Raw genomic sequence first — 14,670 nt, 5'->3', positions numbered from 1 at the left:
TCCCATTCTGGTCTTCTTTTTAGCCAGAAACAGCATGAAAACCTTACCACAATTTTCGTCAGATCCATCATCACAGTCTATGAAATTGTTGCACTGTTGGTCAGCTCTGATGCAATTTCCATTCGCACACTGGAACTGGTCCTTGCCACAGCCTGCAAACACGTCGATGTATTGTAACTGATAGAATGAACAACTTTGTCTTGAAAAAACGATCGTGTGATCGTGAAAAAGTTTGAACGAGGCACAAAGGATCTATTACTCTTTAAGTAACGGTCTAAGGAATGAAAAAGAGCATGGACCACCAACAGTACCTAAAAATGCTAAGAACAGACATAAAATGATCGGTATATGTACACGTGTACTGGCAGGCACAGAAAAATAGCGAGAGAAATTCACTTTTAACCCCTCCACACTGATCGCCTGTGAGTTTAACATTTTACTTATCGGGTCAAACTTGATCATAGATATTTTTGCAATTAACAGAGGAATGATAAAGTAGAAATGGAATGATATGCGAAATATCCCAATGGTAATTTTCCATTTCAATTTTTATCTCAATATCTCGATTTTAAGTTGGTAAATTAGAAACCAAATTAAATAATCAACTCGTGTTATCGTACGAGATCAGATTCAGAAGGTTAAGGCTTCCACTGTACATTTTTCTGTGTATGCTCGTTAATAAATTACTACGAAACTAGAAACTGCTGCACTATTCTACAACACTCAGAACATAGTCTACGATCGATCACTTCAGGTATATGTACCTTCTATCTCTAGCAAATCAAAAACTATGTCTCATGCTATAACAGGATCTACGCTAGGTTCGTATTAACAGGGATGTTCAACAGATTGTACCAGGCAACGGATGCACTAATAATTTACACAGGGATGCGTTGAACGTGTGACTGAGTTGAGTAGAATTCACTCAAGTCTCTACTCGAACAACCTACACACTGCCTATTTGGCTGCTAACACAAACTGAAAGAAAATGCAGAGTCTAGAAAATCTGGGGCGTCCAGGGTTCCAATGAAATCCTTATTAGAATCAACTAAAAATCATTTATGTTAAAGCAGAAAAAAGAACCGAGGATTGACAGTTACAAATTAAATTATTTTTGTCAGCAATGTAGGCGACACATTTCACAATTCCTGGATAAGCGATCGCATCTTTTCTTGGTCAAAGTTTCAAGAATCATCGTTATTTTTGTTTTCAATTGACCATTATTTTTAAGCATACAAAATGATTCCTTTGATCATCGATCAAACATAGCTACGTTATTTCATTTTCTTTAGAAGTGACTGATTAAATAAAAGTTGTAAAGCACGTGCTATTTGATCAAAGAAACTGACTGTAACACAACTGAATAGATAATGAAAAAATTGAAATGAAATGAATTTGAGGGGATTGGACGCCAGCAGATCATCAAGATCTGCCAGTGATCTAACCGAAGCAATACTGTTCGTCGGTAAAGTCGCGGCAATCGTAGAAATGGTCGCAGTGGTGAGTTTCAGGGATGCAAGTGCCATCAGCACAAACAAAATCATCCGGAGCACAACTCCTCGGAGTGCTCAGATTAGCTGGCGCCTGATAATCCGGATTGTAATCCTTGCTAGCCTGGTTCACGTGGGTTAGTCCCACCAGTGTGGTTCTACCTAGAAGTAACCGAAACTGAAACCACCTTGCACCTGGCTCTTCCTTTCTTTTAACTGTTTCTTAACCAATCGTCCATCTCTGTCTTGGAATTTTAACCCTGCAACTACTTACTATTGCGATTCCAGTCTTCTGTCTCTGAAGGAAGAGACAGTCATCGTCTGATCAACTATTTGCGATATTTTGTGAGTGATTTATAGGGCACCACAAACTGACAGTAGATCCTCTATGATTACACCAGTTAATACTACAGATAATGAAATTTAGTTTGCTGTAATTTTGGTTCAGTTGAGTGTTTGATTTCCTGTCAGTCTGCTGTACAATTTGGGCCACTTGCGACTGAATCAGTGCACGTACAAACTCGGTGCGGCACAATTGGTTGCCTCTAGCAGGCGGTGGACACGGTGTCACGGCCAAATACTGCGTGTGCACCTGGTGCGTTGCGTGATCTACTGGATCAAGTGTGCAGAACCGAATAGAGCTTATGTACAGACAGTGGAAACGGCCACGACACGGTCAGACATCAGAAATCCTCGACAGACTCAACCGGACCTTAAGAAACGTGTTTCTGATTGTAAGATGTAATTTGTTCTTGCGATAGAAGTTCTCCTTGAACAGACTAAAGTATTTAAGTTCCTCCAACCATTTTTCAGAAATACTACAACACTCTTTTGCATACTTGAGCTAATATTACTGGCGCAATTTTGCAAATCAAATGATCATTTACAAATTCCAAGCCACCCGATTATCTTTGAAACAAAGAATTATAGACCTACAAAAAAGAAGTTCACAATTTGTATTTTCAATCCCATTAATTGATTAATATTAATCGTTAAATTATTACGTAAAACGCAAATGAACTTTGATCAGAGAAACGAATTAAAGTGTCAAATCTGTCAATATGTTTCTCAAGGAACGAGTCAGTTTCGAGGATGTTCAAACGGGTCAGTGTAGGTCTTAGCTGGTCCCTGCAGCCTTTTCCTCCCACTTTGGGTCAGACTACGTCTCCCTATGTGACGTCTAGGATACGTTTCAGCCGGTGCACACGTGTTCCTGTCTAGTTCCTTCCCTTCAGCGTCCTAAGCTGTCTTACAGACATCTTGTGCACCTACCTTGATGACAGTTCGCCTCGTCGTCTTCGTGAGGGCAATCTGGGCGTCGATCGCAGACAGCGGATTGCGGAATACACGTTCCATCGCGACACGTGAACTCGTCAGCGCGACATTCTGCTGGTGGGGTCACCACGTTGTCTGCAATTTGAAATATTTTTATCATTTTCGTTATTACTTCTCGCGGATCGCTATGGATAGATATTTATCTACAAGTCAGGAAGTTATGTTTATTTCATTGGTTGGGATAGAAGCGTCGAGTATTCTGGAATTCTGCAGCCAAAGTCTTTTTGAGGTTTTCAGCACCGGGTTGTTACCGTGGATCAAGGATTCGTCAACTTTCAGATTGTTTCGAGGCTTTATCAGCTTCGAGACTCTTTTATACAGATTTTACAGCAGTTTGGAGCTTGGATAAGGAGAAGGTTACGATCTCCATTTGAGTTTGACGATTAGCTGAAACTGATGTTCCAAGAGAAGTTAAATTCTTCGAACTATTTAGGACTGAATTAGTGTACAATAATGTTTCTATAGAAATTGTTACTAGGAATCAGCTGTACAACAATTTCTGGAATTCTTTAAGGCTTCGTGGAGTTCGACAGAGTTCTTTTGCAAAGTTCTTAGGGTTTAGAGAGGGAGGCAGAATCATTGGAACATGGGAAAAAAGCTTTGGCAATAGGTTCGGAAATGGTCTGAAATCCTTACCGCAGTCGCGCTCGTCGCTACCATCGTGGCAATCGATGTTGTTATCGCAGAAGAAGTTCTTGTTGATGCACACACCGTTGTCGCAAGGTCGCTCACCGTTGGGGCATTCTGAAAAAACAGGCGACAGTTAACGAGGGAAATGGTAATTTTTCAAGAAATATTCAAAAGAAACTGTGAAAAAATATATGAGAAAAGAAAAGAAGTAGACAGTATGCTCGTTTCCCTAGAACCATAAAGACCCCCATAATGCCATATACATTATCCCAAGCAATTGGAAGAAAGAGAAACTCGACTGGACAGTTGGAACAGAGCAAAAATGTACATAGACAGGTTCCGATCGATTCTCCACGGTCCAGTGGCAGAATTCCATGAGAAAGTATGGTCGAATAAGCGGCCCATGGTAATTAACCGATCGATAGACTGTCCTAGTCGAGATACCAATAAAGATAAAACCGTCAAACAAACAGCGTGCACACTGCCGGCTGTCATGCGACGTTTTAAGGAGCGCACATGTACACTGATCCCCATAGCGGAACTCTCTATAGTGTCGTGATCGCGTTGACCGTCCGCGTTTAGACATAGTAATTCGTAGAATCGATTGGAGTACCAATGGAACTTTACATTTGCTGTTTCTTCTTTTCTCTTTGCTCTTTTCTTAGGTCAGATCAGGTCTCGCATCTATTACATGATATTATAGTTTGTTGAAGACTGAATTTAATTAATATGTTTGATTGGTAAACTCGAACGAAAATTACTTTCACGTCAATCATTGCACTTTTCAAACGTCTAATTAAGTTTTAATTAATTCTTGTAGATTTATAATTACTGTCAGTTTTAGAATCGAGCAATTCTTGGAACGAAGTATCCTCGTAAGATAATTTACGAATTCAGGAATTCAAGTTATCCAAAGTGGAACAGAAGATGTCTTCCTGCTCTCAGCAGTTTTCACGTCACTTTTCCAAATTTGGGGTACTTACTTTATCAAGACCGATAATGAAATTCTCATATCTTCATAATCTTCTCAAACACAGAATACTCGATTCAGAGTAAATTTGTCCTTTATTCACGCAGCTACAGAATTGATCATATTATCAAAATTTAATGGATGATTCTAATCTATTAAAGTGAAACTCTCGAGAAAGAATATTTCGTGCGCGTCAATCTAATAATTTCATAGAAATCAAATTCACTGATTCAAAGTCGAACGACGTATCTTAGTGATTTCAACGGAAGAGGATATCAGTAGTTTGTTACTCTTATCGATGCTGTCAATTTCGCGATTAATCATGCCCGAATCGATTCTGGTAACTGGTAAACGGGACCAAAGACTAGTTTCCATTGTTACTCCGTGGGATGTGCGTGTATTGGAAGAGTGGTAAGTAGGAAAATTCTACTATGCAGCACGATAACTCCGTGAACTACGTTCTCCCTAGGGAGCCAGAGTGTGTAACGTACTTTCCAAAAGCTACAGGAACGTTTAAACGTTATCAAACAGAAAGATCTAGGCAAAAGGCGATGCCTCGTAAATCTAAGGCTATGGTGTACCATATAGTAAGTAAGAGACAGAGACAGATAGAGAAAAAGAGAGAGAGAGAGAGAGAGAGATACAGAGAAATAGATAGAAAGGGGCACATACACTGGGATCGATCAAAAGTTTCCTTCTAACTCATTCTATGTTGCCAAGGAACTGAAAATTATAGAGACTTAATTGTAGAAAATTCCTTTGAAAATTTTCCGCTGAAACGAAGAATATCTCGCTATTAAACTTTTCCTCGACACCAGTGTGTACAGAAATACGAAAGTCTCATCCGGTTTGGCGACTTGTCGAATCCTAGAATCCTGTGTACGTGCGCTGTGCAAGACTTACAATCTAATATAGATCAGAATGGAAGAAAGATATATAGATAAATGTGAATATAAATATATATATATATATCTATGTATATGTATATACAATCAGAGAGTGGAAGAGGTATGTACATATCAAGGTCAGGCAACCTGTGCTGAAAGAGAAGACCAAAAAATAAAACAACCAGTGTGTGAAAAAGAAAAAGAGAGAGAGAGAGAGAGAGAGAGAGAGAAAGAGAGAGAGAGAAAGAGAGAGTGGCAAGAATGGAAAGAAAGTGAGAGACAGAGTGAAAATTCGAGCAACAGGATAGAGAATTGTTTGCATAAGAGCGTCCAATTGCATTTCCATAGTATCAATTAGAATAGGTCGGAATATTAGAACGAGATTTAAGGGGGGTGGGGGTGGGTGTAGAGCTGAAACATACAAAGATACCGTAATTGTTAATTACACGAGACTACAAAAGGGCACGTGCTCATACAGAGAGAGCTAAATTACATGAAATAAAATTTTTCATATTATTCTCACATAGATACATTCAAAAGTTCTAATGAATATTATAAGGGAAAAAGATGGAATAATAACTGTTTCACTTTTAACAGGAGAACCAACGATTTCTGCTTAAATATCATTCTGACGTTAAAGATTGGAATGGCTTCCTGTGGGATCCATTTAAGGGCCATTTTCATATAGAATGTAAAATAATATGCAGGGTGAGTTAACGGGGCGATTGTTCATGGAAAAACGAGTCAAAAATGTACGATGCATTTTTTTCGCCCGAGTTTCTGTTTTCAAGAAAAACGACTTGAAAGTCGGTCGCGAGTACGTGTTTTTAGCGTAGCTGGCTCCAGTGGTTCTTAACCTGGATACATTTCAATATACCAGAGATAATTTACCACAGTCTTCTACCGTTACAATTTACGCATTTGATTCTGCAATAATACCTACTCACAATTTTTTATTCGAAACTAATCACTCTTTTTATGTATCCTCGATCAAGCATATGAATATTATTCAATAAAACAGATACATCTCAAGAATTGGTTGCCAAACGGGAAGAATTAATTGCGCAAGGACTAGGAAGCTTAATTACGTTACATCAGCAAAGATCGTATTATGAAAAAAATGGAAAGAGAACCACTGGAGTACCGTAGAGCGCAATGCCTTTCAAGTTCAATTTCTCTCAAAACGAAGTTTCTTACGAGGAACCTCCACTGCATCTTTTCTTCTCATTTTTGCCCAAAGAATCGCCCTACATGAAAACCAAAACCCACCACTGCTAACAACCTACATAACCTAACTTTTTATCACAAATATCAATCGTAAGTCTTTTTAGATCCATCGTTAATTGTTATTTATCTTTGAGTGTGAAAAGTTTCCAGCATTGATATATCTCTATTCAGAGGACAATTCGTAGATTCCATAGCCCCAATGGACAGCCTCATCCTCGATGACGAGGCCCCCTGGTCGCGGCGTCGCGATTCAAGCCGAGACGGCAGTCAACGTCCGACTCGAAACACGGTCGATAGGAACGCGGAAACGAGATTAACGGTTCTGCACGGCCAGACAAGAGCGAGCTGGCATTAGTTACAGCTTCTTAATTGCCGCCTTGAAGACCGACGCGCGACCAGGCAAAAGTGGAGGGCTCTCCCCGCGATTCCCCGTACGCATCGATTTCTATTCGATGGCTTCTTCTCGTTTTTCACGCTCCGTCTTGTTTCCTCGAGTATCCATCAGATAAACCGGTACTCTCACTTCGATTTATTTCCTTCGAATCGTTCCTTGATCTCTTTCTACTTCGTTTATCTATAATTCTCTTTGGATAGTCTCGAGGAAGACACAAGAGAATTTGTTACAATTCGAGCTTCTTAGGTGTAAGCTGTGTTCTGAAAGAATTGCGTGTATCGTACGACTTTTGAGAAAACTATAATAATTTTAATTTTAATTTTAGTTTTCAGTCTGTGTGTCATTTGATTCCTAAGGTTGAAATATATAGTCTGCGATATAAGTAAACTGCGAATTTTCACGTTATTTTCATATTTCTAAGAAGGTAGTTAAAAAAGTAGAACCTTGATAAAAATTGCTTTGCCTATTAAGCATTATAGAAAGCATTATACCTTGGATATTTTAAATATTTTTTCATAACATTACGTGTACTTCGTTAAATCCTGCACTTTTAAATTTCCTATAAATGCATAAAAATTCACGGTCTGCTTATGAAACGACACAGCTTAACCCAAAAATTTCAAATTGCGATATCAATTAAAATAAACTATGAGTTGGTGAAAGTCCAAAATTCTTTACAGGGAATTGTCCTGCGTACGTGGATATCGAGGTGGGAGTCCTCTGCAAATTTGACAGTGTGCAGGACGGGGTATAGCTGAAAACGAAGAAACGATGAGCGTTAGAGAAACGTGTTAAAGAAAAGCTTCCATTTTTTCCTCAGGAATAATTCTTCATGCGAGGCGTCCCGGGAAAATGTCGAGATCCAACCGCGGAATAATTTATCAAGATGCGATTTCGTAGATTTAGCTCCGAAAGGCGGGGAGATTGAAAAGACAAAGGAAGAGACGAGAGAATGAAAATAGAGAAACCGGGTCCAGAGGTCGGTTGATTTGCATTACAGGCTGGACACTGCGATCGATGGGCTCTGGCGTGATTGTTTAATTGTAGCTCTCTGCGCAGAGATATCCTGCCACGCGCTGTTTTTTCTGAATTAAAACTCGTTCTCGTTTTTCTGATACCATCGTGCGGCGGTACTCCATTGCCTAAATATAAATTGGCAAAAAATGAGGGAGCGCGGTTGCAAAAAAAAAAGGAGGGGGTGTTTCTCTGCACAAACTATGCTTCTCGCATTATGAAAAATAGGGCGCAGGTGGGTCATGCCAGTGGTTCTCAACATCCAAACAAATAAACTAGACTAAGCAAAATCCCTCTGTTTTCATCATTTAATTCTAAGCAATGAAGACAAAGAATCTCCTTTTCGTTTCTTCTTTATTGTTCAAAACATAGAAGAATGAATCGACTGATAGATTAATCGAAGTTGTATTCTTAGTTAAGTTTCTATTTTTATTGTTAAAATGAGAACTATTGGCAGATGAATTTATTCAGGGGATTCCCACAAGTTCTCCCGTATCGACCGTCGATCATGAGATCGATTCTCCATCGATACTGCAGCCTGCAGTGCAAATCGGCCTTGATCGACAGATAAATAGACAGAGAGAGAGAGAAAAGAAAGAGAAAAATAAATAAAAAAAAATGACGACCGTACGGCAGTTGATTTCGTCCGAGCCGTCCTTACAATGCTGTCGACCATCGCAACGTCTTTTACTGTCCAGGCACAATCCGTCGTTGCATCGAAACATTCCACCCGGACATTCGCTTACTACAACGATGCCCAAAAAAACGGTCAGGTGATTTTCCATTAGAGCGTCTCGTGCAATGGCGCGCAATTCATAAGAGAAAAATGACCTTACCGACGGAGTTCATATGCCCTCTTTTAATTACCATCTATTGGTAACTATTACGTCTTTCTCTTTTTAGTAAACCAGATTTAATTAAAACTTAATTATAAGCAACAACACTAATATTCTGTGGTGTTACGTGTAAAAATTTTTGAAAGAGGTATATGACTCCGTCACCACCTATCTCTTCGACGTCCTTTGCGTACACGTTGGTCCGTTGGTTCAGGAATGGAAAAAGTACTCACGTATATCTCCAATAAAATCCCGAGGAGTATACTCGGTTCTCTAACCCTTTCGTTGTACAGAAATACATACAGTACATATAGTTGCATAATAATTACATGTTAATTTTAGATCTTTCGAACCTCATTATAGTGTCTAGAAGAAAGATAGAGATCTTAAATTCTATTTTCGAGCCCTGACCCAATTTTAGGACACATACAAGTAGTTCTAAAGATGCTATCTTAGAGAAGATAAAGAATTTTAAGTCAAGAATCGAGAAACGTTTTAGAGGTTATGACCCCACATATTCTATAATAGTCAGACAATTGTAAAGAATAGAGTTTCAAGCATGAATTGAGATTTGATAAACAACGAATGGGTTACAAATTAACCAGCATACGTTTCAGGCAATAAAAACTGGCTCCAATGAGCCAATGAAGTGTTATACATGCTCGTATACCCATTCTCATGCAGAAACATGCATTTAAATGTCCAATTTAAGACTCACAGTCTACGTAATAATTGACCAAAACTTTTACATGCATCCGTGTCGCTTAAAATACAGCGTAAGGCTGACTTTGATAATGCCAATATATCTTTTGTATCGAGGGAATGCGACGTTAGTTAAAGAACGGCCAAAAGATGTTGCTTCCCTTAAAGACGACGAATTAGAAAATAGGAAGATTAATGCAGGATAAATGGTTTTAGTTACAAATGCCATGAAATGTGCCATTGAGGTTAGTAAATTTCTGTTGTATTAAAGATGGTCCCCGAAAGGTAATTTTCTATTGGAAAATCACGCAAAGGAAGAAGACCAGGTGGCCAGGACATTTTTCGTTATGTATTGGTAGCAATGATCCATAGTTACCGCATCCAATCTCGTCAGATCCGTCAGCACAGTGGGTTACATTGTCGCACCTCTCGATTTCAGCTATGCATTCACCACTGGCACATTTCCACTCGGCAGGTGTGCAGACCCCTTGACACAAGTAACAGCTCAACAACAAGCTCTAAAGAAGCTTTAACAATGGGATGGTTGGGGAATTGCAGCGCCATTGACATAATCACTAGGGTGATCACTTCTAGTGACCACTCATCATGGCTCAGTCATGACCAGCTGAGGCGGGCAAAAAGGATCTTGACCAAGGTAAGGGTCACTCGAAATCTTGTATTTCTCACAAAAGAATCAAGGAATAACAAGTGATTCTTGAATTATTTATTACTCTGATGTGACTAACTGTGCACGTATATAGGAAGTTCAAAGATGCACAAATATCAGAGTACAATTTGCATAAAATAAATAGGTTAACTATCAATTACGAAATCATCAGTTTACTTAAACTGAGAAAATAATTTCTACCGATATAGAATATGTATTTCTTCAAATTTAAGATCGAGCTGGTTATCAAAGGTACTTTATTCGATGAGAAAGATTATTAAGATTATTACTGAAAATGCAAAGACCATTCGAATGACCTAATTGGGTGCAAAGGAAGCTTACCACAGTCATGCTCGTCACTACCATCGAGGCAGTCGAAGATATTGTCGCATTTGCGTCGAAGCAGAATGCATTGTCCGTCTTTGCAACGCATTTCCTTGCTCGGATCGCATTCCCTCGGGCGCTCAGTTGTCTCGCCTGGCCATGCATGGCCTAAACGTACATACACAAACAAGCACATTGCCAGCTACTCAACACAAGCCTTGTGCTATATACAAACGTAAAAAAGTATCTCCATGTCGAGGAAAACGATGCTAGAGCGGTCAAGATCACTCCTCACCAAAGCTTTGTACACATTAGCTTAATCTGGATAGAATTGGGAACAATTGTCCCCTATAATAAAGGGTTATATGATCAAATGGAACTTATATTTGTCAGAGAATAAGAAATTATAATCTTCCAGTTTTTCCTAGCCAAATTTTGCCAAGGTATTCTATATATGTATATAGATAAGTAAAACTATGAAGATTTATTCAGAAGTCACTGAAAAGATAAAACAAATGGCAATAGTGGTGAGCTAAAAATAGGTTCATAGTCAATGTAATTTGAAACTTTTATCGTTGCTGTTGATAGAAAACCTATAGCGATTCAAAATTGAGTGTGTTAATCTTTCTTTTTAAGGAAATTATATTTTTGTTAGAACTTGTTAACAAAGCTTCAAACGACTTATATTTACATGAAATTTTCCCCTTTTCATATAAAAATTCTATATAGGTTTTTCTCTCATTTATATTTGTACAACGACCAGACAAAGTTCGTCGAGAGAAATTGGAATATTCAATATAATTGTACGTTCTTGTAAGTCGCGATAGCTAATTATTTTTAATTATCTTTTACAGTTCTAGTCTCTTGCTATACGGGATACTGATCTTTGAGACAAGATACGGTTGAAGAGCTAGAGGAAAATAAACCTGGAAATAAAGACGGCTTCTTAGCCAGTTTCACTCTTGCTTATATCAAGCTAATGAATTAATTAGCGGTGAGACCACGGCTGACCAGCATCGTCATCCTCGTTGTCAAGTGCTAAGCAAACGAGAAATACGCGTCTACCCAGCCAGATTTTTACCTACATTAAGAGGAAGGCCCCCACAGTGTATTTGTAAACACGTTTCTTTGAGGTGTAGTCAGACAGAGGATGGAGGAAGAGGAGTCGAATATAATCGAATGCAGATGGTATATCAAGCGAAAATGTATCGTAACTTTCACTGTTGTGCCTGGTTGGAAGGAACGATCCGCAAATTACTATAATTTTTGTTGAAATTCTCAGGCACAGAATATTTATCCTACAATCTCAGACAATCCTCATTTTACGGATTGAAAGATCAACAGAAATTAGATGTTTTGCAAATGGGATATTGAGAAGAGATTTTAAATTTCACGCTCTAAAATATCTATAGTATACACACATATATATATTCCTGCGTGTTTGCGTTACAATAAAGAAATTATCAAAATTCTCAAACTTCTTCAAACCGTGTCAAACTTTATCAAACTTATACGGCATCAAACGGATGCCAGTTCAAATTTCTCAAAATTTATCCAAGCGGAGTGGAATGTTCCTCCCAACAACGGCAAAAACTTAAATTGTCCAAATTTCGCTGCCCAAAATTCCAAAATCAATGTTGTAAACACGTTCAAACTTTATACTTCATTCTGTCGATATTTTTTAGAATCTTTTCTTGCATATTTCCAATGATGTAACAAGACTGATTCACGTTCGTTTATCGCACTATTGAGCAAGGAATTTCGTGCAAAGAGAATGAAAAAAAAGATGAAGAGGGTGAAAACAGCGTACTGATAGGTGGAGTGGCGTGTGTAATGGTTTCGTTAGCGCAATCTTCGTCGCTCTGATCCGGACAATCCGGGTGGCCGTCGCACCTGTAGACACCCTCGATGCACTTGTTCCCGGTGACGCATTTGAACTGGGTGGGTGTGCATTCCCGTTCTGTTTGTGTGGTCGTTTGTGTCGCAGCAGGAATACACGGGAGCAGAGAACACACATTTATATATACAAATACGTTGACAATGCTGCTGAACAGGGGATGGTTTTTTGTTCAGGGGGACTCGATCGTTCGCCCATTGAAGAAGAATTTTTTGCCTTTAACACTAGATCTCGTCTGTTCCATTCTTGGAAAATGATCGAGATTGGAATTTTCTGAAAACTATAGTTTCATGAAAGTTAAGAAATTATTATATATTAGGATGTTGATTCATCTTCAACGTCTACGTTCTCCGGTTGATAACTCAAAGTACTTGAGATTTAAATGTTTCAAAAATTACGATTTGATTATAAATCGTAATAAATAAAAATAGATTTTTGCTTAAAAAGTTATACAGGTTTCTTTATAGTTTATTATATTGGGTTGTTATTTTATACTTCTTCTTCAATGTCTAGTTACCTTGTCCTCCTGATAGAGGATAAACGTTGCGCGAAGAGGGGGATCACCTGTAGGGTTTCGATTCTGTTATGACATCACGAAAAGCTCGAAGCTCGTCCACGAACAACGAAAGCGTTCGACGAACAACGATACAAAAGCTATTGCTTTGAACAATACGGGAGAGGGACGATCAACCCTCTCATTCTAGCGTTTCAAATTGGATTAAGGAAATTCCTCTAAACTTTCTGGGGACTCGGGACGCGTGAATCTATATACAATTAATAGTCTAGAGAGGTGAGGGTTAAAACTTTGAAACTACCAATGTACAAATGTAGGCACGGCGGGTAACAAAAGCTTTGACGTTTTTCCTTTCACATTCTTTTCCTTTCTTAACTATTTCGGTTGACCAGCAACTGATATTTCATCCGAGGATAACCATATTAAAGTACTAAATTTTATTTACTATATTGCTATACTCTCATTGTTTTATTTACTATGCTGCATTCATTTTTATTTCAGTTATTCCAAGCCACCAGTTACCGGTACCAATAGACTCACTTTGATAATGAAAATATAATAAACGAAGTTTTCAATAATAAAGTAATAAGTTAAACGCGCGGGTGTTAGAAATAATTGGAATTGGAATTACCCAGTTTATGTCAATAGTATTGCAAAGATATTCTTCCCTGCCGAACTCTTTCAAGTAATACAAATCAAAGGAACATCAAAGCTTCTTTCACCCAGCACATGACACGCTTCGTAAGTTCGTCAAGGGTTGAGATTACTTGGCAAGCAGAAGCAGAGACCACCAACACCAGAAACTCCACGTCCACTTTCTCCAGCTCGATCAATTAACTAAATATCTATTTCTTTCTGAAAAGAATAATTTATAGAAAGAAAAAAAAAAAAAAAAAAGGAAATAAAGGAAGAAATGGCACTTTTATGGAGTCTCCAATATTGAATGTTCCCAGATGATAGGTAAGTGTTTATATACCGCAGTGAAGCTCGTCTTCTGCCCGGGGGCAGTTGTCGAATCCATCGCAAACAGCGCTCTTCGATATGCAAGAGCCGTCGTTGCAGGTGAAGTCCATAGAAGGGCACGGGGCCAAATCTACAGGGCGCCACCGGCAAAAACAGACAGCCTGGTTTCGTCAAACCCGTCGCCTCGAGCTCCCTCCTCAGGATTATTGCTCCTCAAAGTCGTGGAAAAGCTCGAGTCGAGGTGGCCATGTTACATTGGTTATATATTAAATATAAATATATGTACAAGCTATGAGATCCACGTGGACAACACACGTGTGGAGACATTTAAAGCGGGATCAACTGGGCTTGATACACTGAAAGCATCTGTTATGGTGAATGGTATTTATATATGGGCAGCTGTCAGCCTGCGATATTGCCTCATGGCTGCCAAGTTAATCCTGCATTGCCATTGTTTCGTTTGATTTTTGAATAACAATTGATATAATACCTTTGTACAGGTTTTGTGATTTTTCTGTTTTCAAAGGAATATCAATCTTTCATATTTGGAACTTTCTATCTGGCTCGTTGTTGCATCGAGATTCCTTAACGTTAGAAACATGTTACCGTTTGTAATAAAAAGTGATCAATTCTTTGCAATCCGACTCTGCAAAAATCTATAAAATTCCACCGCTATGAATCCGTAAAATTTCTATGAAAAATTATCTCGACTAAGTTTTCTGCTAGTCCTACAGTTAAATGCAATCGACGTTCCTTTTTTATCATTTTCTTCCCCTACATTTTTTCATAGACATCTTTTTTCATAATTCTCTGGCTAAGA

The 14,670-nt window shown here is 38.6% G+C and overlaps 1 protein-coding gene and 1 long non-coding RNA gene across 26 annotated transcripts in view; one reads left to right on the top strand and one right to left on the bottom strand.

Moving 5' to 3' along the window:
• Positions 1-14,670, bottom strand: part of Trol (terribly reduced optic lobes) — a 188,264-nt gene that overhangs the window by 20,269 nt on the left and 153,325 nt on the right. For 15 of the 25 annotated variants that reach the window (XM_072018746.1, XM_072018726.1, XM_072018733.1 and 12 more), the window contains 5 exons: positions 9,862-9,972; positions 8,579-8,692; positions 3,462-3,569; positions 2,763-2,900; positions 48-152 (listed from right to left, as the gene is read on the bottom strand). In XM_072018746.1, coding sequence (XP_071874847.1) covers positions 48-152; positions 2,763-2,900; positions 3,462-3,569; positions 8,579-8,692; positions 9,862-9,972 — 576 coding nt within the window. Of the gene's footprint in view, positions 1-47; positions 153-2,762; positions 2,901-3,461; positions 3,570-8,578; positions 8,693-9,861; positions 9,973-10,494; positions 10,645-12,286; positions 12,437-13,863; positions 13,981-14,670 lie in introns of all 25 variants that reach the window. The other 10 variants (XM_072018740.1, XM_072018741.1, XM_072018738.1 and 7 more) reach the window with 9 other exon arrangements.
• LOC139995365 (uncharacterized) lies at positions 9,967-13,890 on the top strand. The gene is made up of 3 exons (XR_011801959.1): positions 9,967-10,140; positions 11,331-11,664; positions 13,389-13,890. It is a non-coding gene; the product is annotated as an uncharacterized lncRNA (long non-coding RNA).

This window comes from Bombus fervidus, chromosome 15, assembly GCF_041682495.2.
Source record: "Bombus fervidus isolate BK054 chromosome 15, iyBomFerv1, whole genome shotgun sequence".
Classification (NCBI taxonomy): domain Eukaryota; kingdom Metazoa; phylum Arthropoda; class Insecta; order Hymenoptera; family Apidae; genus Bombus; species Bombus fervidus.
The sequence above is the reverse complement of the archived record's forward strand: the minus strand, read 5'-3'. Positions and strand labels throughout refer to the sequence as shown.